Consider the following 26,666-nt stretch of genomic DNA (forward strand, 5'->3'; position numbering starts at 1 on the left):
GGCGTCCAGCTTAGCATCCCGCATTGGCTAGTAACTCTTGCCAACCCGCACAACTGTCTGAAAAATTATGAAAAATCAACAAGTGTCGCTCGGGCGCCTTTAAAGCACTTTGACGCTTAAAATCGTCCTAGATCGAGCCGCCGCCTTTGACATTGAATATTTTTCCCTTGCTATTCATAATTTTTAGCTATTTTTAAGCACTTCCCGTCACCTAAATTCCGCTCTCATAGCTTATGCAACCAAGCTACCTCACATGCAGCCATTGCTGCGCCCCTGTACTCAGCCTCTGTGCTCGGCTTCACATTCTGCTCCAAAGGAACTGAAATAGGCTTGCAGCCTGTCATCTCATATTTGGACAGCATGTCCAATCCATACTGCCTTTGCAAGAGCCGTATCCCACTTGGTGATCTAATCACCTCAATGCCCAAGAAATAACGCAGCTCTCCCAAATCCTTCATCTTAAACTTCTGCTTCAATAGCATTTTCACATGAAGGATATCTTCATCACTGTCACCAGTCATAATCAAATTATCAACATAAATGACAAGTAGCATAATACCTTTCTCTGTTTTTCTCACATAAAGTGAGAAATCTGCCTTGGAAATCTGAAATCCAATAGTGACAAGATACTGTCCTATCTTGTCAGACCATGCTCTAGGTGCTTGCTTCAAGCCATACAAGGCTTTCTTCAACCTGCAAACAAACTCAGGATGAACAGCATGCACATAACCTGGTGGCTGCTCCATATAGACCTCTTCTTGCAAATCACCATGCAAGAAGGCATTCTTTACATCCATCTTATGTAAAGACCATCCCTTTGATGCAGCCATAGCAATGACTGCTCTCACGGTTTCCATCCTTGCAACCGGACTGAATGTTTCTTCATAATCAATGCTATATGTTTGTGCATACCCCTTGACTACTAATCTTGCCTTGTATCTATTCACAGAACCATATGCATTGTGTTTCACCTTATAAACCCACTTACAACCAATTGCATTCTTATCTTTAGGCAACGATACCAATTCCCATGTAGCATTTGCTTCCAAGGCATCCATTTCTTCATCCATGGCTTTCTCCCATTTTTCTTTTCCCATGGCTTGCTCAAAAGAAGTGGGTTCTAGTTCCTGTATCACTTTGACCATATAGTAAATCCATCATATTTCATCCTATCCACAGGATACCTAGCTCTGGTAGACCTGCGCAAAGTAGGTTCACTCCCAGGTGCTCTCAAAACATCCCTGGTCTTCCTTACTCTAGGTGTAACAATAGAAGGAATACCCAACTCATCATCAATGCTCTGTTCTGAGCCACTGGATCCACCATTCACATAAGAGTGACCTGCATTCACATCAAACATGGGCTGATCTACCTTCTCTTTTCCTTTTCGTGATACCTGCATACCACTATCTGCATTACTTTGAGAAGATTCTCCTAATCTCAATCTGCCTGTCCATGGCGAAGAATGTGAACCACTGCTAGAGGACCCTCCAGGTCCACTAATATCTTGTGACTGCTGCTGTGAATTCTGTGCAACACTACCATTTTGTGCATCTACATTATCAATCACATTTACTGGTTTATACCAGCTACTCATCTCATCAAAAACAACATCTCTGCTCACTGTAAACTTACGAGTAGAAGGGTTATAGCATCTATACCCTTTTTGCTGCAGAGAGTAACCAATAAAGATGCACTTCTCAGCTTTTGGATCCAACTTGGATCTCAACTCATCTGGCACATGAACATAAGAAATACAACCAAAATTTTTCAAATGAGAAATATCTGGTTTCCTACCAGTATACCTCTCCTCTGGAGTCATGCCATGTATTGCTGCAGTGGGAGTCATGTTCATTATGTAGACTGCTGTAGCAACTGCCTCAGCCCAGTAAAAATCTGGCAGGTCTTTTTCATTGAGCATGGCACGAGATACCTCTCCAATATGCATGTTTTTTCTTTCTGCAATTCCATTTTGCTGTGGGGTATGACTACATGAATATTGATGCTTTATGCCATGCTCCTGCAAGAACCTTGCAAACTCATTTGAGAGGCACTCTCCCCCTCCATCTGACCTTAGGCATTTTATTTGCAGGCCTATTTCTTTTTCAACCATAGCTTTAAGAGTTTTGAAATGCCCAAAAACTTCACTTTTCTTTTTCATAAAGTATACCCAAACTTTTCTGCTATAGTCATCAATAAAAGTGACAAAATAATGACAGCCTCCAATAGATGCAGCTTTAGTAGTCCACACATCAGAGTGGATTAATTCCAATGGCTTCTTACTCTCTTGAACATGTCTAGGAAATGGTTTCCTTGCCTGTTTTCCAAATTGACAGGCTTTACATACCTTATGCATTTCTGCAACCTTGAATTTAGGCAATCTTGCAACAATATTTTGGGCTTCCATTGATTTAAGTTGCTGTACATTAACATGACCAATGCGTTTATGCCAGATATCAATATCTGCAACTACACCGGTCCCATGTGCAAACATTGCTGCACTCAATTCAGGCATGTATGCATCCAACGTAAACATTCTGCCCTTCTTCTTTCCTTTTGCTATCAAGCGACCTTTATTTTTCATATCCTCAACAAAGCATCCATGAGAATTAAATCTGACCTGCAAGCCCTGCTCAACCATTTGACCAATAGAAACCAGGTTCTTGGTGATATTCGGGACATGAAATACATCCGACAGGTATTTCTTAATCTGCACAATAGGATGTGCAGTATCATCACCAGTCTCCACAAATCTTGGTTTTTCCATTTTCCTTGCATCCTGCATCCATTCTGCATGACCTGTCATGTGGTTTGATGCACCTGAGTCAACATACCACACATCGTTGCTTTCTTCTGCACTTGTCACAGAATTGGTCATGTGCTGCACCATAAACAAATGCTCATTTCTGTCATCACCCTGTCTACTAGAAGATGCATAATTCCCTTGTTGCAATTTTCCATTCATGATATTATTCTTCTTTTTATAGCAGTCTTTAGCCATATGACCCATTTTACCACAGTAGTAGCATTCAACATTGCTATTTGCGTTTTGGCCACTTTGCCATCCACCACGACCTCTTTGGCTCCCCCTGCCTCTAGAGTTACCACGTCCTCCTCCATAGGACTGGTTTTCTTGAGTTTGCTGTATATTCTGATTTCTACCACAGGCTCCAGATCAGCCTCCTCTACCTCTGCCTCTACCTCTTCCAACATTTGAGTAGAAGACAGCTTCTTTTGAAGTTCCTCCTGAAGAAGATGCACCACCATTTCTCTGCTCCTCAGAAATTAGAAGAGCAATCAACTCCTCAAAATCAGGAAATCTTTCACGGACGGAAATCGATGTTCTTAACTGTGCATAATTCTTTCCTAGACCATTCAAGGTCACAGAAACTAAATCATCATCTTCCACTGGCAACCCAATGGAAGCAAGTGCATCTGCAATCTTCTTCACCTTCATGTGGTAGTCATTGATGCTCATACTTTCTCTTTGCACATTGTGCAACTCTTGCTTGAGCTGCAATTTTCTAGCTTGCGTATTTGTGCTATACATTTTTGACAAAGTATCCCATGTCTCCTTTGGCCTACTTGCATCTGAATATGCACAATCATAGAGTCTGAAATGCTAATAGACAGCCAGTACATAACTTTCCTGGCTCTCTCATGCCATCCTTTAAATGCCTGCATTTGTTGTTGATTGCGAACATCAAGAAGAACTGGTTCTTCTTCATTTCCTACAACGAATTCCCAATATCCTTTTCCCATAAGGAACTTCGTCATTCTAAACTTCCATGCTTGGAAGTTGTTCTTGTCAAGCTTTTCAGTGACAATCTGTGAAAGAGAATTAGACGCCATTATAGAACACTGCAAAAAACACAGCTTCAGCCTCACAAGGGCAAATCTGCAAAACTGACGAAAGTGGTATTTGACCACACAGTCACTTCCTAGTGACGATTTTGCATCAACAGGCAACAAGGATGATTCTATAACTCCCAATGTCTCTGCGCACAGGCATACGATGCAATTTCTACAGTAACTTTTCATCGACCTGTAGAACAGTGGTCGCATAGCAAAAAACAGGGCCTTTTCCTGAGTGCGTGCGAAAAACTTCCGCCTTCAAAACAGGCACCGAAATGGCCTCGAATCAAAAAAACAGGGCAACCAAGGGCTAAAGCCCTTACCCGCAGCATATACTTCCCTCTTGCTACACCGCGAAGGGTCTCTCAATCTGAGACAATGAACTCTTGCACTTTCCGGCTGTGCTACCTGCAGAGACGTGCTCCCAAACTCAAAAAATGAAAGCAACACTGGTCCTCTTACTAGAACACCGCGAACTTGGTTTGCTTTCTTGAGCTCCTTACCATGAACCAGGCTCTGATACCATGTCAAGATTGTGGGAGAGAAGGAAGGAGTCTCACTTGTAGCTTTCTTACTTACACAATGGGGGAATACACACACAGGTGGAGGTTGAAAACAATTTTCCTCTTCTTAGTTGTGTAAGCCAAAAAGAACTCAAGTACAAGGAAATAGAAGAACCCTATATATGGGTCTCAAACCAAACTCAACTAACTAAGGTGGCATACTAACTGAGCCACGAACTAGAGTAGATAAGGATAGCTGTCATCTAGCTATTATTCATGGGCGGTGTACCAACCGCATCTGCAACTAATAAGTCGGTGACATAAATGCACAACGGTCACCCTGGCATATCACGAGTGGAGCTCAATATCTCAACATTAGATATGTTCAATGCCCCACTCTCATAAGGTGCCACCAATGATCCATGGTGCTCAAAGTTGTAAGGCCCCCATTATGAGGAGAAGCCAAATGTGAGCTCCGGATATTGGTTGAGTCCTGACTTGTATATCAAATGAGCCCTATGTGACTGGATGGAAAAAAGGTGACCATTGTGGGTCTAATCTTTGGGTTGGACTGAGTAGTTAAGCTGGTAGCAACTCGAGGCACATTGCATCGAGTTGCGGTAAGGGAGTTAAAAGGGGCCCCTATTTTTGGGTCCAGGGGTAGCGCCGCTGGCCAAATGGTAAAGGGAATATTCCCTGGCCAACTAGTGGAGGCTCATATGGTAGGTCAGCGGACCTAACCGCCTTCGCGGGCTATAAAAGGTAAACCCCTTCACAGTCATCAATCATCTATCTTTCACCCAGTCAAAGTTGTTCCAACTAGCCTTAAGCTCTTCACCTATATTTTATCTAGATCTCCATCTAAGCTTCACAATGGAATCGCACGGGTGGACAGAGCCATCTTTGTATAAGTTGTTTGGAGCTAAAGAAATTTTCTAATTCTCCTCTTATTTCTTGTGTACTCTCTACCTCTATTTCTTTCTCAGATTCTGTTCGTTGCGCCGTGTAATTTTTTATAGTGCTTGCTCTATTAGAGGCAATGAATATATATCTACCACTTCTAGGGAGGGGTGGGCTCTATAGGAACCTTGCACTTCATCCATCACAAGAATTCTCAATTTTCATAATGATACAAGTCACCATGTTCCCAGACCCCTAATGCAATGGCATGATCAACATATGATACATAGTAAGGGGCCCTCAAATATCATCATCCATATCCAATGCCAAGCACCCGCAATGTATATTCTCGACCAAAATTATTTTCTCTACATTCACCAAAAGGGCATATCTTCCACAAAACATGGTCAACATCTTGATCACAAAAATAGGGAGCCTTGCATTTTTTGAAGAATAGTCACTGTGAAAAATTATCTATAACAATAAAATCATTTATTCATATTAATACACAGCCTTTCTCTATAATATATCACTTGAAAGTGTGTTTGTGTATTTGTACCTTTGTATGATCTAATTTGCCAATGTATTGTAAGATGAGCCACATATTTTTTGTGGCCTATTTTCTTGGAGTTATTGGAAATTTTTATTGTTTTAATAAGCCCAAATGAAAGTGAATCTGATGTCCTTTAACCCCTTGCTAGAATAAGGAAGTTGTCATTGTCAACTAGTACCTAGTTGCAAATATACATTCTTATAAAAGAGGCTCAAAACCATTGTAGACCAAGAACAAGAAGAGCACACAAACTAAATACCCATTTATTTTCATCACTTTCAAGAAAACTCAATGTCGAGTGGTGCTTTCGATTTGACTCATTGTTTTAAGAGCATCCAATATAAATACTTTTCCATGTGATGCGAGGTAGTCACTATGTTGCTATTGGAATCCATTCCTATGAAAAGAAAGGAGTATTTCAAGATTCACAAATAATATTAGCTATGACAATTCTCTAATTGAATCATAATTCTAAAATAAATTACTTCAATGGAGGTACATCTCATGAGCATCTTCAAGCATGTTTTGTATGTGGTAGGTTTAGCTAGTACTAAGATTTAACCTCACTTTCTAGTTCTACCCTTGCACATGAAGATGAGGCTTAAGCCTCACTTGCTACTTTTACACTAGCATGTAGAGGCAAGGATCAAAATCACATTGAAGCTTCACTTGCAAGCTCTAGTGTAGAACATAGAGCTTAGGCTCAAACGAGCCTCACTTGCAAAGGGAGGTGAGGCCCTTTATGCCTCAATTGCTAGAGCAACACAAGCACATAAAGAGAATGCTCTATGGAGCCTAAATTTTTGGCTCTACCCTTGACCATGAATGTGAGGGTCAGCCTCACTTGCTTCTACTACACTAGCATATTGAGGTAATACTCATGGTAGAACACGGAGGTGAGACTCCAACTTAAGCTTGAGCCTCACTTGCTAGCTCTACACTAGAACAAGGAGGTGAGGTTCATACTTAAGCTCAAAATTTGAGCTTGACTTGCTTCTTCTACTAGTGTAGAGGAAGATGAGGCCCAAAACTCAAGCTCATGCCTTAGTAGTTAGAGCTACACTAGCATATGAAGGGAACACTTTGTTGAGGCTCACTATCTAGCTCTATCCTTGACCATGAATGTTGGTATTATTATGCTAGCATGGCTCACTTACTAGGGTTACACTACCACATGGAGTGAGGCTCAAACTTAAATTTTGAGCCTAACTTGAAATTATAAAGTTGTTGGGATTGGTAGTTTCAAAGTTAGGCTTTATAAAGTTGTTGGGATTGGTAGTTTCAAAGTTAGGCTTTATATTTAGGCTCTCTCTCTCTCTCTCTCTCTCTCTCTCTCTCTCTCTCTCTCTCTCTCTCTCTCTCTCTCTCTCTCTCTCTCTCTCTCTCTCTCTCTCTCTCTCTCTCTCTCTCTCTCTCTCTCTCTCTCTCTCTCTCTCTCTCTCTCTCTCTCTCTCTCTCTACCACCTAAATATTCATGTCCTAAAAAGTACTAACAAAATTGGTGGCATCCACCAAAGAATTTCCTAGTTATAAGTATACAGTATATCTTATGTATAGATTATATAGGAGATATTATTACTTAAAAACATTAATTGGATAAGACTGAAGGGGAATCTAGTCTCAAGACACCAAAATGATATCCCTGTCAAGCAATCTACATCCTAAAAAATATTCAAAACACATAAAGTAATATTGAGTACAAGCACTTGTCTCTTAGAAGACCCGCATAAGTGCCCAAAGAGCATTGCCATATTGATGGATTCCTAATGCTAACATGAGCCCAATTCATGGGACGAATGGAAGATTGCTAGTTAGGTTTTTAGAGCAACTTTAAAGGCCCGTTTCTTTCAAAGAAAATTATATTTTCTTAAGATGAAAAATTAGCACTAATTAAACCATTTTGTGCTCTCTCTCTCTCTCTCTCTCTCTCTCTCTCTCTCTCTCTCTCTCTCTCTCTCTCTCTCTCTCTCTCTCTCCCCCTCTCTCTCTCTCTCTCTCTCTCTCTCTCTCTCTCTCTCTCTCTAAAGGGATAGGTGCAAGTGCCAAAGAGCACTTGTGTCTTGGGGGACACACCCAAGAGCCCAAAGAGCATTGTCATATTGATGGATTTATAATGTTACTATAAGCCCAATTCATTGAACAAATGGAAGATAGGTAATTAGGTTTTTAAAGCAACTTTAATGGCCCATTTATCCAAGAAAAAATATTTTTTCTCAAGATGGAAAATTAGCATTAGATAAACCATCTCTCTCTCTCTCTCTCTCTCTCTCTCTCTCTCTCTCTCTCTCTCTCTCTCTCTCTCTCTCTCTCTCTCTCTCTCTCTCTCTCTCTCTCTCTCTCTCTCTCTCTCTCTCTCTCTGATAGATAGGTGCAAATCATGAACATTGCATGTTTCCTACATTCCTATCATTCAACATATCCAAAAAAGTATTGGCAACATGAGCATTCGTGGATGATATATTGAGGATAACTATATCACAAATGTGATAGCATGATCATTTTCATCAAATATAGGAGTATAAGGTTCACGCATAGTTAGAATAGAGAGAGGAGGGAAAAGTAGATGCATGCAAGATTTGTGAGCAAAAGAATACTTGCTATTAGTCTTTGCCTAATCCCTATTCCTCTTTCCTAGTCCCTAGTCATTTAATCACTATTCATCACACTCACACACATGCACGCACGCACGCACATGCACACGTGTGTGTGTGTGTGTGTGTTAGAAGTATAAGGTTCACGCATAGTTAGAATATAGAAGTATCAGGTTCATCAAATATAGGAGTATAAGGTTCACGCATAGTTAGAATAGAGAGAGGAGGGAAAAGTAGATGCATGCAAGATTTGTGAGCAAAATAATACTTGCTATTAGTCTTTGCCTAATCCCTATTCCTCTTTCCTAGTCCCTAGTCATTTAATCACTATTCATCACACACACACACACACATGCACGCACGCACGCACGCACGCGCACACACATGTGTGTGTGTGTGCGCGTGCGTGCGTGCGTGCATGCGTGCGTGCAGAAGATAACTCACTATTGCCTCTTGTAGGAGTTTGGGCCATGTCTCAGTGTCCTAGTGTGGCTAAATAAAAGATATCCATTATAAAGATCTTGATTGTCACATAAGCTGATAGTATACCACTGGTATACACTAGAATAAGCAATATTTACCAGACCTATAGCCCCTCCTCAAGTATAAGCTTCTACAACTAGTTAACCAAAGTGTGGATCCCAAATACCATGAGCAATTGTTCTTACATGTAATGGGTCTTGCACCCATGCTTCAAAATTACCTTGCCAAGCTACATGGAATAAATTTCATGAGGTCCAAAGCAAAATTATAGCTAACTGACCAAAACAAGAAGCATTGAAAAAGCAGTTGACATGGAAAATAATTTAGGCATTGAAATGGCTCATCGAGTTGGTCAAGGGAAAGCATCCACCCAAATTTGGGTCCATAAGTAGTGACATTTGTACTAGCAAGACTTGGTTTTGTTACGGCTCCAGTAGGTTATTGAAAAGAGTTTTGTTCATATCAAAATCAAGTGGAGAAAAGCTCAATTCAACAGGACTATTTAGATCTTTCCTCATTGTTTCGAATTAGTGCAACAAGATCTTTCACGGAATTGATTGGGAGGGGGATTATGCACAAAAAGAAGCTAGCAGATCTAGATGTTTGGGAAGAACCTATCCGTTCGTCACTCAATCTAGTTATGCCTTATGGTTTGACTGTTTGATAGCACCAGCTTAGAAGCCAATCTAAGGAATAGATCTAGCCTATCTTTCCATATATATATATATATATATATATATATATAGATATATATATATATGTGCATATGCGTGTGTGTGTCTGTGTCCGTGTGCATGTGCGTGTGCGTGTGTGCGCGTGCGCGCATGCATGCGCGTGTGTGTGTTCCTTAGATCAGCTTCTATATATGTCATTTTATATTTATTTATTTTAAATTTATTAATTTAATATTTGTATATATAATCGTATATATTTAAAATTGGCTATATATATAAATGTTTACATACTTCATTTTTACATATATGTCATCATCATATTTTTATAGTTCAATTATAGCAAAATAATCAAATTTATGAAGAGAGAGGTGAGAGCTGTCTCATGAGAGATATTGGACCCTTGCCTTGACACACTAGCACTATGGCAATGGCAATGTTCCCCCCCCCCCCCCCCCCCCCCCCCCCCCCTTGCAGTGGCTCTTGAGTCCTCTTATGAGGAGATCCCTAACGCCTCATGAGGTGACTCTTTATTCGAATAGTTAGCATACTACCCATCCTTTTATAAAGGCTCTCACTTGCAGTGCAAGGTCCACTATGCTTACAAGACATATGCTCCATAGGAGGATTGGATGCGTAGGGATGGTAGATGTGTGGGAGGGCTCCTCATGTGGCCATCGCTAAGTCCTCCCATGGGGGAGCATGGAGGCACCACACATGGCCCCCTCCCCCAGCCTTTTGTTAATAATTATAAGAGATTATTTGCATTACTTTTTGCAACTCTTGATGTGTGTGTGTGTGTGTGTGTGTGTGTGTGTGTGTGTGTGTGTGTGTGTGTGTGTGTGTGTGTGTGTGTGTGTGTGTGTGTGTGTGTGTGTGTGTGTGTGTGTGTGTGTGTGTGTGTGTGTGTGTGTGTGTGTGTGTGTGTGTGTGTGTGTGTGTGTGTGTGTGTGTGTGTGTGTGTGTGTGTGTGTGTGTGTGTGTGTGTGTGTGTGTGTGTGTGTGTGTGTGTGTGTGTGTGTGTGTGTGTGTGTGTGTGTGTGTGCGCTTGTGCGTGTGCATGTGTGTGTGTGCATGCGTGCATGCGCACACGCACGCGTGCGTGCACTTAAAAACATATTTTACATTTGCAAGTAGACTCTTGGGTAGCGCACCATTTTTGTGTAGTACGGACTCCCCTTGGGTCTTTGCATTAGTGTGGTCGTAGGTCTTTTTGAAAATTTACCATGGTTAGATCCTATTATTGTATGTGTGAATTATTTGAGGTGGCAATATGACTTGTTTGCAACACAAGTTTAACATAAGCAATATGCACATTGTGTGTGTGTGTGTGTGTGTGTGTGTGTGTGTGTGTGTGTGTGTGTGTGTGTGTGTGTGTGTGTGTGTGTGTGTGTGTGTGTGTGTGTGTGTGTGTGTGTGTGTGTGTGTGTGTGTGTGTGTGTGTGTGTGTGTGTGTGTGTGTGTGTGTGTGTGTGTGTGTGTGTGTGTGTGTGTGTAGAGAGAGAGAGAGAGAGAGAGAGAGAGAGAGAGAGAGAGAGGAATCTATTATCATTAAGTGACTAAGAAGGAATAAATCTATTTTGAGGGATAGAAAAACTCAAGAAAAACACTTTGTTGATGCATATGTGCATATGCATGCATAGTCAAGGACCGCAATCAGGCTAACATATGCAAACACATGTAGGCACACATGCACACACATGCATATTATAGAGCACTATCACACTAGCATATGCAAACACATAAAGCTGCAATGACACACCCTTTGAGTGTGTGCACAAACGTGTATGTGCATGCCTACATTTAGTCTCCCACATTTGAACTATATATTGCATGGTTTACTCTTGCCTATGGCATATCAATAATAGGGAAAAAAATGAATTATCTAAGTAAGCGTGTCAAAGTAAAGGAACATCAATATGTGCTTTAATTTAAGAGAGACGGATTTAGATTCTAATGGTAATCTTTGCTAAACAATAATGTTATGCATACATAAATTTGGATTTGTAGTAATAGGTGGTGATTTCTTTGGTGCATACCAATATCAACTAGTATCTATGCTACATATTATTGTACAATGTTCTAAACCAATCACACAAAGTGAACACAATTTTTCCCTGTCTTATTTGACAACTAAACAATTATTTCCAAACTATGTAAATCAAGTATTCAAGAGTCTTGATTGTTTTTTAGCATTGTGTGTATATGTGTGGTGCTTTCCTTTAAAAGCTACATGGCTTCTCAAAGAGACTTTGATAATCATAAATACCCTCTACGAAGGTCATGCGAGTTGCTTTAGCACCCTTGCTTGTGAGCTTACAACAAACTAGCCCCAACACACAAACCCATTCCAATCCAATCGTGGATGTGATGTGTGATGGAGCAGGTTGAATTGTCTTAAATCTAGCTTGGTTGAAGGAATACCATGCCAAATGCAATGGATTAAAAGTAATGAGCATGCAACATTTTGTCTACGAGGTATATTCAACAACCTTTGATCCAACAAACTTTTGGGGACATCAAGATATATAAAGTATGAATTGTTTTACTCACACAAAACTTACATTTAATATTTAGAAATGTGCCATACATGCAATTAGCTTTCAAATATATGTTATTATACACAAAGCATGCCATTTGTTGCATGTGAAATGTACTATTCGTAATTAATTAGCACACTTACCTCCATTCGTTCACAAAAATGCAAAGCGAGTGAGGCGTAACGTTGTGAGTTTTGCAATGATCCCAACTGGGTGAAGTGTGGTTAATTTGGGGGGCTTCCCACATGATAGCTTGTGCACATGACCAACTATGGTTAGAACGGAAGGAACCATGGTTCATGTGGCTATGGAATATTCTAAACCATGGGGAGAGTCTACGTTCATGGTAGGCCACTAAAAGACGTGTTGTTTTCTTACATTGATCTCTAGCCTGCATAAATCGCAGCCGTCCAAATTGATAACATAGAGCAGTTAAACTAGAGGGCATGTACGTGAGGGGTGTGTGGTGCATGGCCCCTGATACCGTGGCAACGATCCTGTGAAGGAGGAAGGTAGATGGATGGATGTGGGGGAGGAACTATGAGAGGTGGAGCGAGAGCGAGGGGTGTTTTAATGGGGATGGGGGCCCTCGACGACGACCGGGGGGATGCACGCGCGGTGGATCCAAAGTGGAGCGGGGACAAGAGGGATGAGGTGGTGGAGGATGCTGATAGGCTGCCACCCCCTATTATAGCACCCTCCTTTATACTAAGGTTATTAACTCCTTTTCCCTAAACAATTATTCATTAAATTGTTTAACCTACACTAGCTGCTAATTACCTTAGTAACCTAACTAACTAACATAGCAACTGACTTTTTTAATCCCTTTTTTCCCTTATTTTTTAAATTTTCTCCTACACGTTCCCTCCAGCCCTCGCATGCATTCTAGGCAAGGAGGCAAGCTACTTCGATAGGGTACACGCACGGTTTTCGCAAAGTCTATTGGAGGGCATATATTACAATTCTCACACAAGAGAACTTGGCTATACTAGAATAACTGGATATGGTGGAAGCTAGTGGGACCGATGAAAATAGCCTTAAGGTTTGGAGCTTGTAACTTAATATCATGTTGTGATAGTGGCAATAAAGAATAGCAGGAGGCGTAATAAGATAAGTAGGAATGATGTTCAATGTTCTTCTATATTTTAATGTTGCATAGTATGAGGTGGATATATATACAAAATGTAATAAGTGTGGTTGGTACACCTACTAAAGGGTGACCACCAGGTCATACAAAAAATTATTTCTAACATAAGCAAACATCTAGATATTTGCCAAGTCATGTGGAATACATTTCTTTGTCCTACATGCATTGGATTCCAACCTATTATTTGTTCTTCATATGTTGTATTCCAACCTATCTTTACATACTCATGTGGAATACATTGTTTTGTCCTACACACATTGTATTCTGATCGAAACAAGCTCTTTTAAAGTTGAAGGATAGAATGAATCCTATGTTTTGGCACAATTGGAACTAGCTTGAATGCTAGGCCATTTCACGGCAGCTTCGCTGACCCAAAGTGGCAAGCGAAGTTGCCGTGCAATACTCAAAAATCCATTTCTCATCTTTCTCTCTCCTCTTTTCCCTCTCTATTTCTAATTTTTTTCTTTACTCTCTCTCTCTCTCCAAATTCCCTATGTCTAAATCTCTCTCTCTCTCTCTCTCTCCCTCTCTCTCTCTCTGTGTCTTTGCCTTCTACTTTAGTTTATTTTTTCTCCTCTCTTAGTTCTCTCTCTCTCTCTCCCTTTTCTCTCCTCGCTTTTCTTCTCTCTCTCTCTCTCTTTCCTTTTATTCTCCCCCCTCTCTCCTCTTCTTTCTCTCTCCCTCTCCTCTTTTTTTCTTTTTTCTTCTTCTCTCTCTCTCTCTTCATTCTCTTTTTAAATTTTTTTATTCTCTCTCTCTGTGCTTTTCTTCTCTCTCTCTCTCTCTCTCTCTCTCTCTCTCTCTCTCTCTCTCTCTCTCTCTCTCTCTCTCTCTCTCTCTCTCTCTCTTATATTTCCTCTCTATAATTCTCTCTACATGTTTCCTCTCTCTCTCTCTCTCTCTCTCCTAAAACATCTTTTCCTCTCTCTTTCTCTTTCAAGTCCTTTTCTCACTCTCTTTTCTCTCTTTCCCTTTCTCTCCCCCTATTTTCTCTCTCTTTCAAATTATATATTTCCTCTTTGTCTCTTTTCCCAAGTCAAAAACTATATAAAAAAAGGTTTAATTTTAAAAAGACTATTCTCTTTTCTCATTCCCCCCTCTCTCCATCTTTTTCTCTTTCTTCTTCTTCTTCTTCTTTTTATCCTTCTCCTTCTTCTTCTTCTTCTTCTTCTTCTTCTTCTTTTTCTATCTCCCTCTAAAAGTGTGTGAAAAACTATGTCCAAAAAAAATAAATTAAAAAAATCTTTTAAAATATTTAATTATAAAGAAAGTTTAAATTAAAAAGTTTATTCTAATAAAGAGAGAGAGAGAGAGAGAGAGAGAGAAAGAGAGAAAACATAGGCCCTATACATGAGAGAGAGGGGGAGGGGGAGAATAAAAATGTTTAATTTAAAAAAGACTATTCTCTTTCCTCTTTCCCCCCTCCTCTCTCTATCTTATTCTTTTTATCCTTGTTCTTCTCTCTCTCTCTCTCTCTCTCTCTCTCTCTCTCTCTCTCTCAAAGTGTGTGAGAAACTATGAGAGAGAGAGAGAGAGAGAGAACCTAGGCCCTACACATGAGAGAGAGAGAGGGGGGAGGAAGGGAGGGAGGAGGAGTTTAATTAAAGGGCGGGGGGGGGGGGGGGGGGGGGGGGGGGGGGGGGGGGTTGTTGGTTGGTGGGGGACTTTTAATGAAAAAAGGGAGGGAGAAGAGAAAATGAGAGATTACATGTGAGAAAGAGGGGAGGGGAGAGGGTTTTAATTGAAAAAGGGAGATTCAGAAAAGGGGGTAGGTTCAGGAAGCCCTCTAGAGGTTTGGGGCTTTCTGAACCTACAACAAAAATAATATAGTAGTAAGATATTATTATAGGCTTAATTATGTCAACCATATATGATTAGTTGTCAACTATATAGGATGCAAATACTTTTCAGTCAATCCCTTGGCTGCCCATATTCAATGTTGTTTGAAACATCAAGATATTGATATGTGTATGTCTATGAAGGCAATGCTATAATTTTGTTGCTTCATCTTTCAAGCTCTATGTGAGCTATTTTGCTAATGTTCCAACAAAAATAATTGTTGCTCATACACATTACATGTTAAAAAAGGTGCAAAGTTCTTGTATTGACTTTCACACTTGTATGAATATACGTGTGATTTATGTTGTTATTACTACTTATGCAAACATTTCTTTGAAGGTGGAACTTAAATAACTCAAAAGAATATGAATGTCCCGAAGGTCTATATAGAAAATACAAGTTCAATTCATCCTAGTACATCTCAAATGGACCTTTTTTAAATGCTTGGTTGTGAGATTCTAAAATCTTAGAGGACCTTTTCAAAATGCTACTTGTGGGATTCTAAATGCTCTAATGTCAAAGGGACCTTTTCAACATGATGCTTGTGAGATTCTAAAAGCTTCAATCCAATGTCGTAAAAATTTAACCCTCAAGACAGTAATTTGATATCAATCCTAGGTGGCCAAAACTTCAAGGGTCAAGCCAATTTAATGCTTCAAACTCATGAAGTAGAGGCCTTTAATAAAAGATTGCCCTAAGTGGAGTAACTCACATAAGGAGGAGGATGCAAAACCCAAAGCCTCTATGACTACCAAACAAGGTTTTCAAAGTGTGCAAAATAAGAAACTCAAGCCCAAAAGTGATAAAAAGTTAGGTCCCAAGAAGGGCCCCAAAGCAAAAGGTAAGAATACAAACAACTATATTGCTCTTCTCATAAACCTTGAAGATAATTTAGAAATAGGAAAAGATAAAGGTGAAGTCCTTCAAGATGATGTAATTGAGTAAGGGGATTCTAAAGATCATGATTTTGTTAATATCACACAATTTTGTTCAGGACTCGCAGACCTCAATTAGTCTCAACAATGAGATGGTTGACATTGAAAAATCGGAGGTAAGAGGATGAATCCCTCCTATCTAGTAGGAAGCCTACCTCAAACAATGAGAATTCTAGTATGATTGCTCCCATTCCCCCCTTTCAAGCTGCAAGTTCTTTAGGTACTAATAAATGGCACTAGCATTTCGTGTGCATTTCACACACACAGAACGCTAGGCCGCTTTACGACAACTTCGCATGATAGTGTGAAGCTAACATGAAGCATTGCATAAAGATGCTATGAAGTAGCAAGCGAAGTTCTCATGCAGTAACTTTGCTCAACAATCCACTTCTCTTTCTCTCTCCTCTTTTCCCTCTTTCTCTAATTTGTTTGTTTTCTCTCCCTTCCTCCCTCCCTCCCTCCCTCCCTCTCTCTCTCTTCCCCCCCAAAATTCTCTATACCTAGAATTTTTTCCTCTCTCCCTCTCTCCCTCCCCCCAATACTCTCTCTCTCTCTCTCTCTCTCTCTCTTGTGCATCAAACTTAAAACTAAAAGTTATTTATAAAATTTATAATACAGAATGTCAAACATACAAATAATTCTTATATGCACTAAACTTGTAAACTTTCATTTGTACACAACTATAAGAAACGCTTATATATACAATCACTGTATATCAGGTTTTTCATTGTGCAATGGGTAATCATAAATCTGCCAACATGCCTTAAAGGAAAAAACATATCGTGCATCCAAATAACTTTGGGTCTCATCCACTTCATGAACTTTGCCAACATTCTATACCAAATCAACCCCAATAGAAATTTTGATGGTTGTACAATCATACCCCTTGTACAAATACTTAACAACCGCAATTGTCCAGCACACCTCCACATTATGTGTGCATTTTATTTCTTACTCAAGTACGGATTATATGGAACAACACAGTGATTATCAATAACATTACCATTTATAATCATTGTGTTTCCATCATCTCCTTTCCAAAGAGGTATTTCCACAACATTGTGTATATCAAATCAACATATTTTTTGTAAAACCTGCAAAAAATCAAAATTGGAATATCATGAGCACTCTGTCTAGGAAATAGAGCATTAGTTATATCCAACCACTTCTATATTCCATGTCATTGTTATAAAAAGGTTAGGTTTTCCCTTGCATCGCACTATAGCCATGGCATCATGATACAATTGATACATCCTTATTTGGTGTGATATTTAGAATTAATAATGTTATACCAAAATGGATCATAATTGAAACATACATACATAAACTACACGGGCACACTCACATACACATCCACATATATACCAAAGACCAAGCATTACAAAAAGACTTTCACCAGGAGACCTAGACAAAATGAAGATGTCTCCTTTTTTGAGAAATTGTTTTTATATCCAACCAGGACATTCACAAGTAGAGCCCGACACTAGTAACTTTGGCCTCTTTCTAGCATTCATGCCACAAAGGGAAGGTATAAGGCATCCTAATTTCCATTAGCAAGCCATGAGGACTAGGTTTAAGATATCCTACTTTCTGTCTACACACACCCAACTGTTCCCAAGTGTCAGCAAAATGGCCCAATGCTAACAAAAAAAAGGGCAATGCCTCCTCTAAGGAATCTAGCCGAAATAGAACCTCCTCTTCTTCGAGGAATCATTAGCAAAATCTTCCTCCTCTAGCAAAACATGTGAAGGTGAGACAGGGGCTAATCCCATAGTTTCTATTGATAATGGCATGGGGGATATGATTGTCTTAACTCTCTTTTTGGCACCTATATTTGAATAAAATCACAATATAAGTACATGCAACAATTAACAAAGACTATTTTAGTCCAAAAAATAGCAATACCTAGCTATATGTAGTACTGATAGATGTTGATGTAGTGTCACAAAACAACCCAAATCCTTAAATTCATACTTAAAGCAATGCCTCTCTATCTTATTAGTATAAAAGCATTGAAACTTCTTCTTATGGTCAATCTCATATACATGCACAAACACTGAGTATATCCACAATGTACAACCTCAATAAAAATAGGGAGCTTAATGTCTATATTGACATGATCATCATACAAACATTTGCTTAACAACTCTCGCAAGTGTTCTTCTTATGATATCAACAGTCGTTATTGCATGCAATACTGCTTAACCTCTCTTGGCATCAATTGCAATACATGATTATTCAAAGCAGCCACCTTTGCATTCAGTAATGCAAATATAGGCCACTCACTAAAATAGATTGTATAGTCAACCACACTAGACATGTCACTATAGACACTATCAATTAAGGTTTTGATAGAGTGCCCTTTTAACACCATGCCAACTAGAACACACAACTTATCACAATTTTCAATAATGCCAACTCCATCCCCTATTCCTTGAATCCAACAAACAAACCTGTTGTCTGTCATTGCATTACTAGCAGTTGACATTGTCATATTCCCAAATAACCTTAGCACCCTCACATAATGCCATAAATCATAGTAATATAGTACATCATTAGACTTTCACAACTTATAACATCTCTTAAAGTCCTATCAACTACTTCAAAGGCATGTTGATACATCATAGGAGCCTCATCCCACAAAATATGGCTTGATTATCTCAACAATTGAGCAAGATCACTTTGAATAGGAACATTATAGGTGGATTGATTATTTAATTCTATTGGGATTTTAAACAACGAGTGAGTTGTACGACCACCCAGCAAAAGCAAGGTAGCAATGCCACATGATGCCATTGCTAATAATATACAACCACCATTGTGCACCTTCGCAATAAAATACTTATACAAGAAAGTATTCCAAGTCCCACCAAGACCATCCAAAAAGAATATACCCCAAAATTTGCATCAATGGCATTCATAACTACAATAAAGGCAATTCTTTGTCCCTCATTTAGCATTGTCTCCATAGATTCAAAGATTCTACATTGCTCCAATGTGTAATATGCATCTTCATCTTGCAAAAGGGGTCACCATGCAATTGACTCCCCAGCAGAAGCAAGGTAGCAATGCCACATGATGCCATTGCTAATACTATACAGCCACCATTGTGCACCTTCACAAGAAAATACTTATACAAGAAAGCATTCCAAGACCCACCAGAATAATGGCATTTATAACTACAATAAAGGCAATTCTTTGTCGCTCATTTAGCATTGTCTCCATAGATTCAAAGATTCTACGTTGCTCCAATGTGTAATATGCATATTCATCTTGCAAAAGGGGTCACCATGCAATTGACCAATGTGTAATATGCATATTCAACTTGCAAAAGTGGTCACCATGCAATTGAGAGTCTGGTTTGATGAGGTTTTGGAAATCCATCAAAATCATAGAGTCTTTGCCCTATAGAGTGTAAAAGATCTTGAAGATGTAAAAAAGCCATGCTAGATGCCTCTTGCTATAGAACACCAAGAGAGACATGCACATGTTGTAGTTGCCATTGGTATATAATATCCTCTTCCATTGGCACAAAAACCTTTCCCATAGTTGGCCAAGTCGAGCAGGCTTACAAAGGCCAAAATTGCAACAAACAAAGTATGACATTGAGCACTAGTTTGCATAGAGGCGGCTTCTTCCAGGCACATAGAATACTCATCATCACTCTTCAATATATCTCTTGCAATGAGAACATGCATACATGGCGATACATGAGTCATGGCTATCCATGTGACGAAACTCCATGGCAACAACTTCAGCAAGCCAATTCTAAAATTAAATGTGTCCCAAACTAAAAGGAAAAAGATTAGCCATGCCTGAGCACATGTGTACATGATGTTTGCTCCCAAACTCAGACATACATAAACACAAAGGTGAAACATTTGATTTTCTCTAATATATTTAAATTTAAATATTAGAGAGAGATATATATAATCCAATTATAAGATCAACTTATATAAAGCATCCACTTGAAAGCAAAAGCTTAACCTAAATACCATCATCATGAGATAACTTAAGGTGAGAGATTCCACCATCATCACCTATGTTGCACTTGATGTGTTAGCTAATCTCGGTAGCAAATAGGATGTCAACTAATAATGAGGTAACTTAAGGTAAGACTTGTAACATTCACCTTTTGTCATATTGCATTATGGTAAAACACGTTATTGAGTCATTTTTGTGTCTCAATATCTTTCAGCTTCAACTCATGAGTTATGAAAGCACTTTAGTCAAATTGTGTCCATCATGATTGACTTAGTAAAACTCCTTATTGTTATAAGCTTCAAAGCAGGAATGTTACAAACTCACGAATGTACCAATACCTATTTCTAAAAGAGTTGTACTTAAACTCTTTTCCCTTTGTAACATTTTATGATCCCTATAGAAGAAATGAGTTTAACAATATGAACTTTCAACAACAAATTCAATTGTAAACTTTGACTTCACTTTTCAAGTGTGACATTATTTCTCCACTTAAAAACCTTGCAACATTCCTTTTTCGCCTGATTAGATTATGGTAAAATACACTATCAAGTCTTTTTTATGTCTCAGCATCTTTAAGCTTCAACTATTTTATATATCCAATCTAAGTAAGAGAGCACGTTAGCCAACTTATATCCATCATGCAGATTGACTTAATGAAACTATTTATTGTTATATAAGCTTTAAAGTGGAAATATTACAAACTCATGAGTACTATTAGTTAAAAGGAACAAAGGTTTGCCAATTTTCAATGAGAAAAAGGTTCTAGAATTTAGCATTAGTACATAAGAGAACTTTGAGGCCAAGTCACAACATTACCAATGGAGAGAAAAATAGAGGGAAAAAGGGACTACAACAATTTTATAATTTGCAAGAGATAGACAATGTATTTCAAAATAGAGATTTTTATCAAATAACTCATTTAAGAAGTCTTGCCAAGATTATATATATCAAGCAAACTATGGATTTGAGGATGAGCCTACACACCAATTCACCTGGATTAACATTGCCAAAAATCTATTATGATAAACTTTCAAAGAAGTTGCACATCAAGGGCAATGTTCTCTAATCCAAAAGGATGATCCTACGTGGTGATTCATTTGGGTTAACATTGCCAAAAAACCATTAAGATAAACTTTCAAAGAAGTAAGTTGCACATAAAGATCACTATTCTCCAATGCAACTAAGCTCTCATTCTTGTGAGCAATTAAATCACATACTCCATCCTCTATATAACCTATCTTATTAATAAGGTTTTTCAACTTCTCTTATTGACAATCTAAAGATCTAGCATACCACCAATATTTCTAAATGTGTTCATATATGTCTCCTATATAACCCTTGATTTCTTTTATCTCGCACTATATCATTACTCCATCTACAAAGTTCACTTGATATTTCTCTTCCATTATTCTCTCGATCCTTTGTAGATAGTCACCAATGTTCCTATTAAGTGAAATCAAGGCTTTTTAACACCAAAATAATGTATTCACTTGGTTTTCAATCCCATCCAAGCAACAAACCATCCTCAAAAAACCAATAGAACTATCATATCCTCCGATATGCTTGAGTGCACGACAAACTACCTTCTTCCTTGTGATCTCTTTTATTTTGAGTATATTCATTTACATATCAAAATTGCATTGTACAACATTTGCTATCGACACATTCTTGTTTGCTGTAGAAGTCATACTGCACAAAACACATGTATTAACCTTAAGGGGTATACAAACTATTCTCTCTCTCTCTCTCTCTCTCTCTCTCATAAATAGGTTGTTGGAGAGAGAGTAGGTTGGTTTATCATAAATAGGTTGTTGGAGAGAGAGTAGGTTGGTTTATGTTTATGTTTATTTGCTATTTGTAATGTTAGAAATAGGTTATCACCAAGTGAGTAAGTTCGTGCTAGAACTCTTTCGCTTTTGCTAGAGCTAGTTTGTGGCAAGGCTATCATCGAGTTAGTTTATGCACCTTTGAGCAAGGAAATCCTCTCTCTCTCTCTCTCTCTCTCTCTCTCTCTCTAAAAGGACTTTTATTGAGTGCTTAAACTAATAAACCATCAATAAACTTATTAACAAATTAACTAACCAATAACAAATAATAAACTAATAACCAAGTAAAAACAAAAATAAAAAGACCAATAAACTAAAGATTAATAAATAAACTAATAACCAAGCTAAGCTAAAAATAAACTAACTAAACTAAAAATTATTATGTTGTCAACCACCTCTCTCTCTCTCTCTCTCTCTAACGTACCCACCACCAATTAACTAATCTACTCTCTCTCTCTCTCTCTCATAACTAATATAAATGAAACTAATAAAACTAATAATCGACTTACTAACAAAACTAACCTCTCTCTCTCTCTCTCTCCATAACCAACAAATAAACATTACCATAAACTAACCTACCCTCTCTAATGAAACTAATAAAACTAATAATCGACTTACTAACAAAACTAGCCTCTCTCTCTCTCTCTCTCTCTCTCTCTCTCTCTCTCTCTCTCTCTCTCTCTCTCTCTCTCCACAACCAACAAATAAACATAACCATAAACTAACCTACCCTCTCTCTCTCTCTCTCTGTCTCTCTCTCTCTCTCTCTCCAACCAACAAATAAACATAAACATAAACTAACCTACCCTCTCTAACACAACTAACCTACCCTCTCTCTAACACAACTAACCTACTCTCTCTCTCTCTCTCTCTCTCTCTCTCTCTCTCCACCAACTAACTAACTAGCTAAAATAACACACACACACACATACATCATCATCATCATCAAGTCTCATGCATACCTATTAAAATGGCCTCGTGAATATTAAAATAACACACACATACATCATCATCATCATCATCATCACCATCATCGTCTCATACATACATCATCATCATCATCATCAAGTCTCATGCATACCTATTAAAATGGCCTCATGAATTTTAAAATTAGGTTTGGTTAAAAGAGATAGGCTCAAGAATAAAATGGAGGTTTAAGAGATCTCCAAACCAATAATGAAAATAATAATGTAGTATAGATAAAGTGGTGGTTTTGCAACCCCATTAAACATAAAGCCCTCTAGCCACTTGGATGTATAACGAGAATAATTGGCACTCATGTTTCAAACAAACCCTTTCAAAAATCATGCGAGATGAAAGTTGGTTCAATTTTTACTTTATTAATCCGCCCACAAGATAATGATTGATGTATAGTTCAATTAAAAATGTATTCCTCCAACCATGATGTAGATAGCAACGAAGTATATCAAAAGGTGGAGATAGCAACGAAGCATAACAAAAGTGAGGTAAGAGTTAATTGACGAATGGACACCAAAAAACGTCTCTAAACCCCCTTTCGAGTAAAGTAATTTGTTAACTCATTTTGAGAAAGGTAGTTTCCCCTCTTGTGAGGAGGGAGATATTTTGAACAGACACATGCACCAAGCCAAAGATTTATTCAAATGAAAGAAGCGCCAAATGATTAAAATGTCTGTTAGCCTCTTGTCCTTGAATGTGTATGGAACATAAGTTCCTACTTGATGTCTCTTTGCCTCTTGTTCTTGAATGTGTATGGAACTTAATTACCTACTTCATATTGATCGAGAGGGTGGAATTGAAGACGATTAAGGGACCTCCGCTTGGTGTAAAGGAACATACATTCGTCCTTCGTGTTGCTTGAGAGGGAGTACTGTACCTTCCTGATCAAATCCGACTTGCAGCTGAAGGTTGATAGGACTCCATTAGATTTGAGGGAAAAAGAAACCTCTGCAGGTTCAGGTAGCTGAATTCCTTTGCCATGGGGACCTTCTGCTGTTGGGCTGTGTTTATGATCTCTCACTGTAGGTCTAGAAAGGGAGTTGTGTTGTTAGGCCTTCTAAATTTTGTACAAAGCACGGCCGTCCCCAAGGCCGGCGGGCAATGGTTGTGTAAAAGTACAGGAGAGACGAGGAGGAGGAGATGGTGAAGGATCATACAGAGATGACACAGGAATTGTGCTGGGAGAGGTTATGCCATCGTACTCTAGCCCCCCAGGAAGCCGATGGAGGAGGGGGAGAAGGGGGAGGAGAGGAAGCTGAAGGTGGGGGGCGCTGAGCCGCCTGGCGCCGCTTCTGCTTGAGGCGGCTGATCTGAGCTTCCCACTGAAGCTTCCAAGCGGGAGAGACGGTGGAGACGGCCGATCTTGGTCGGCGCGGGGGCCTCATGTGGAAGTTGGAGGAGAGGGCCTGGGCGCAGAAAGGGTGCATGAGCGAGAAATCGTAATCCGCGCGGCGCTCCGGATCCGACAGGATCTCGTACGCCTCCTGCACCTCCAGGAACTTGCGCGTCGACGCCTCCACGTCGCCCGCCGGCAAGGACCCGGCCACGTCCGGATGGTAACGCAGGGCCAGCCGGCGGTAGGCGCTCTTGATGCTGGACATGCTCACGTCCTTCTCCACGCCCAAGACGGCGTACAGGCTGGCGGCCGTCGGCGCGGTCAGCTTGGGTGCCGCAGCTCCGGCAGAGGCGCAAGTCACTCCATGTCCCCGCCTCCTCCAGCTCGGCTTTGTGTGCGACGACGGGAATTGCAGCTGCCTCGAGGCGCTCCCGCTGCGCCAGCTGCCGGCGCCCGAGGATAGACTCGATGGCAGAGAACGGCAAGAAGCCGAAGGCGGCCGCGAAGGCGTCAGATCCATCTGAGCAATAGGGGCTGAACCAGCGAGCGACGCCATGTATGACTGACTATTCACAGAGAGAGAGAGAGAGAGAGTGTGTGTGTGTGTGTGTGTGTGTGAGAGCTCGAGCGCCGTGAAATGGTGCTACTGAAACTTTGAAGTCCAAGACAGCAGCGGCGATGACGTGAAATGGAATGGAAACGGATAAGGCGGATGCTTGCGTCGCCTGCTTATATAAACCTGCCCCCCTTTACGAAGCTTCCTTCGAAGCTTCCATTATGGTGACTCATTCCCCGCCTCTAAATCTTATCCACCTGTCCGAACGCCTTTTGCGCAAACTGGCCCCAACGCATTTGTTATAGAATTTCCTGAGAAATTGAGAATCGAGATTCCAGAGTCCAAATTTTAAAATAAAAGTTCCACGAACTTGATTCACGCTGCCGACTCCAACCCTACACGCTACAGCGGTTTTTCCTACTGGATGTGGGTAATCGGGAACAGGGAAACCACTTGCTGACAGGAAAACCACTTGCTGCAGCGTGACGTTCGTGCCTTCACGTTGTTTTTCTAGATATTGGATAGAGTTTTCAGGAAAACCACTTGCTGTCAGGACCATGGAAAAACACTCGCTGCCGCTTAAAGTTCTCGGGACGAGCTACCGTGCCTCTAATTAAAGATTATTGGTTGCATGATCCACTCTTTCCAAAGTGCATGAACGTAAGCTAACATTGAACCAATATCCTGAATATGGGGGAGTACCTTTGTAGCTCCCTTACCCCATGGTACTGAGTTGTGTTGGTGCCCAATGCGCATTGCGCGTTGATAGTTCCACCCTTACCTTTGACGAGGTCCCTTGTTGTGCCTCTGGCTTACTATATAAATGTGTTATAGTTATGAATACGATGTTCTGCCCTCAAGATGCCATTTTGCAAACTGTGAGCATCGTGCCTTCCATGTCGTATTCCATGTCGTGAATTTCCCCCACGGCCCCGCCCATACGTGGTTAGTAATTTAGGAGTAGGGACTATCACCCTCCTCTACTTGTTGAGGAAGCCTTTTGAATACACAATTTCTTGTTGCTTTACATTCCAAGCTTGGGGTTTATGCCATGTCTCCCTGCTTGATTGCGGCCACGTGGGAATGTCTATCCAATACAACAATCATTGTATGCATCCTAGAGTATCTGAATGGTGGAAAGATAAAGGCACAAGTAGTTGTTGAAACTTTGAGACATATCTTTCCCAGGATGGTATTATTTATGGATTTTGTAGCTTGAGGTAACCTTTACTACAATATTTATGGAGTTCTTACTTTCTAGTATTCAAAATCTAAACAGGATACAAAAGCTGTCCAACTACTAATACCCATGCCTAGCCATGGTGTAATGGACAATGAGAACCTATAAGTTGAGAAAGCCTACTGTAAAGAACTGAATTAGGGGCATATAAAAAGGCAAAGGCCACTTGTATTGGTAATTAGTTTTTACACAATAATACATCTTTGTCCTTCATCTCTCTCTAGCTTCTCCTGTCCTTTCATGGCTTCCAGCCATCTCTCTTCTTCTTTTCTATCTTTCTCTCTCAATTTCTAGAATTTCTCTCTCCTTGTCACTCTCTTTCTCTCACTTTTGCATTTTTGCAGTCTTCTCTCTCCTCTCTTTCCAGTTCACTTCTTGACAAGTGGTATAAGAGCCATAGGTTCTTGATCCAGTTGGCCAAGATTCCATTCACTTATCCTTTTTAACCACACAAATCCAAGAACTTCAAGTACACAAATACCGACATGGTAGGCAGCATTGAAAACAGGCAGATGGTGGTGGATGGACAAAATAGCAGGTTGTCATCAAAATCTTAGGCTATTTTGAAGGTATTTTGTTAAAGGGAAAGATACAAGAGTTAGTGGAGGTTCAAGTCCCAGTTATATTACAAAAGAAGTCTTCTTTTTCTCTTTTGAAGCTCTTTCTCAAAGCTTCCATGGAGAAATATGGATCCAACTCTTATCCTAAGAGTTCATGGCTTCTCGGACA

General features: G+C 39.8%; 1 protein-coding gene across 1 annotated transcript; it reads right to left on the bottom strand.

Moving 5' to 3' along the window:
• Nucleotides 1-23,466: 23,466 nt before the first annotated feature.
• On the bottom strand, nucleotides 23,467-24,849 carry LOC148031797 (uncharacterized). The gene has a single exon (XM_087685457.1). It carries the CDS (start codon nucleotides 24,695-24,697, stop codon nucleotides 23,957-23,959), a length of 741 nt encoding a protein of 246 aa, XP_087541583.1. The 5' UTR covers nucleotides 24,698-24,849; the 3' UTR covers nucleotides 23,467-23,956.
• Nucleotides 24,850-26,666: the final 1,817 nt, after the last annotated feature.

The sequence above is a fragment of the Lygodium microphyllum genome, chromosome 9 (genome assembly GCF_053477565.2).
Source record: "Lygodium microphyllum isolate KBCC chromosome 9, Lygodium_microphyllum_v1.1.10, whole genome shotgun sequence".
Classification (NCBI taxonomy): domain Eukaryota; kingdom Viridiplantae; phylum Streptophyta; class Polypodiopsida; order Schizaeales; family Lygodiaceae; genus Lygodium; species Lygodium microphyllum.